General features: G+C 43.9%; 1 protein-coding gene across 1 annotated transcript; it reads left to right on the top strand.

Moving 5' to 3' along the window:
- Positions 1–200: 200 nt before the first annotated feature.
- LOC105809083 (60S ribosomal protein L5-like) lies at positions 201–1164 on the top strand. Its single transcript, XM_012642841.1, has one exon. The coding sequence runs from the start codon at positions 210–212 to the stop codon at positions 1095–1097; it is 888 nt and encodes a 295-aa protein (XP_012498295.1). The 5' UTR covers positions 201–209; the 3' UTR covers positions 1098–1164.
- Positions 1165–1504: the final 340 nt, after the last annotated feature.

Raw genomic sequence — 1504 nt, 5'->3', positions numbered from 1 at the left:
ATTAGATAGATGAAATGGACACATTCCTGGAAAGATACAAACTATCAAACCTGACGCAAGAAGGAATGGAAAATCTCAATATACATATACAACAAGTAAAAAAGTTTGAATTAATACTAAAATAAAACTATCCACAAAGAAAAGTCCAGGGGCGTTGCTGGGCCTGCAAGTCCGTGTGGAGCCGCAAAAGTGGGTCTCTATTCGGCAGGATGGGGTTTGTCAAAGCTGTCAAGAATAAGGCCTACTTTAAGAGATACCAAGTGAAATTCAGAAGACGACGAGAGGGTAAAACTGATTACTATGCTCGGAAACGCTTGGTGATACAGGATAAAAATAAGTATAACACGCCCAAATACAGAATGATAGTTCGTGTAACTAACAGAGATATTATTTGTCAGGTTGCTTATGCCCGTATAGAAGGGGATATGATAGTCTGCGCAGCTTATGCACATGTACAACCAAAATACGGTGTGAAAGTTGGCCTGACAAATTATGCTGCAGCATATTTTGGCCTGCTGCTGGCCCGCAGGCTTCTCAATAGGTTTGGCATGGACAAGATCTATGAAGGCCACGTGGAAGTGACAGGAGATGAATACGATGTGGAAAGCATTGACGGCCAGCCTGGTGCTTTTACGTGTTGTTTGGATGCAGGCCTTGCCAGAACTACCACTGGCAATAAAGTTTTTGGGGCCCTGAAGGGAGCTGTGGATGGAGGCTTGTCTATTCCTCACAGTACAAAACGATTGCCTGGTTATGATTCTGAAAGCAAAGAATTTAATGCTGAAGTACACCAGAAGCACATCATGGGTCAGAATGTTGCAGATTATATGCATTATCTAATGGAAGAAGATGAAGATGCTTACAAGAAACAGTTCTCTCAATACATAAAGAACAACGTTACTCCAGACATGGAGGAGATGTATAAGAAAGCCCATGCTGCTATACGAGATAATCCAGTGTATGAGAAGAAGCCCAAGAAAGAAGTTAAGAAGAAGAGATGGAACCGTCCCAAAATGTCCCTTGCCCAGAAGAAAGATCGGGTAGCTCAAAAGAAGACAAGCTTCCTCAGAGCTCAGGAGCGGGCTGCTGAAAGCTAAACCAAACAGCAATTTTTTATGAGGATTTTCAACATAAAGACAATAAACTTATTGAATAAGCAGCTAATAAAAAAAAAAAAAAGGCTGGGCGTGGTGGCTCACGCCTGTAATCCTAGCACTCTGGGAGGCCGAGGCGGGTGGATTGTTTGAGCTCAGGAGTTCGAGACCAGCCTGAGCAAGAGCGAGACCCCGTCTCTACTAAAACTAGAAAGAAATTAATCGGACAACTAAAAATATATGGAAAAAATTAGCCGGGCAAAAAATTAGCCGGGCATGGTGACACATGCCTGTAGTCCCAGCTACTCGGGAGGCTGAGGCAGGAGGATCGCTTGAGCCCAGGAGTTTGAGGTTGCTGTGAGCTAGGCTGACGCCACGGCACTCACTCTAGCCAGGGCAACACAATGAGA

The sequence above is a fragment of the Propithecus coquereli genome, unplaced genomic scaffold, assembly GCF_000956105.1.
Source record: "Propithecus coquereli isolate 6110/MARCELLA unplaced genomic scaffold, Pcoq_1.0 Scaffold189, whole genome shotgun sequence".
Classification (NCBI taxonomy): Eukaryota; Metazoa; Chordata; class Mammalia; order Primates; family Indriidae; genus Propithecus; species Propithecus coquereli.
This window is presented reverse-complemented; position numbering and strand designations above follow the sequence as displayed.

Bases quoted from the DNA above. Each gene is read 5' to 3' on its own strand.
- LOC105809083 (XM_012642841.1), top strand. From the start codon at position 210: ATGGGGTTTGTCAAAGCTGTCAAGAATAAGGCCTACTTTAAGAGATAC.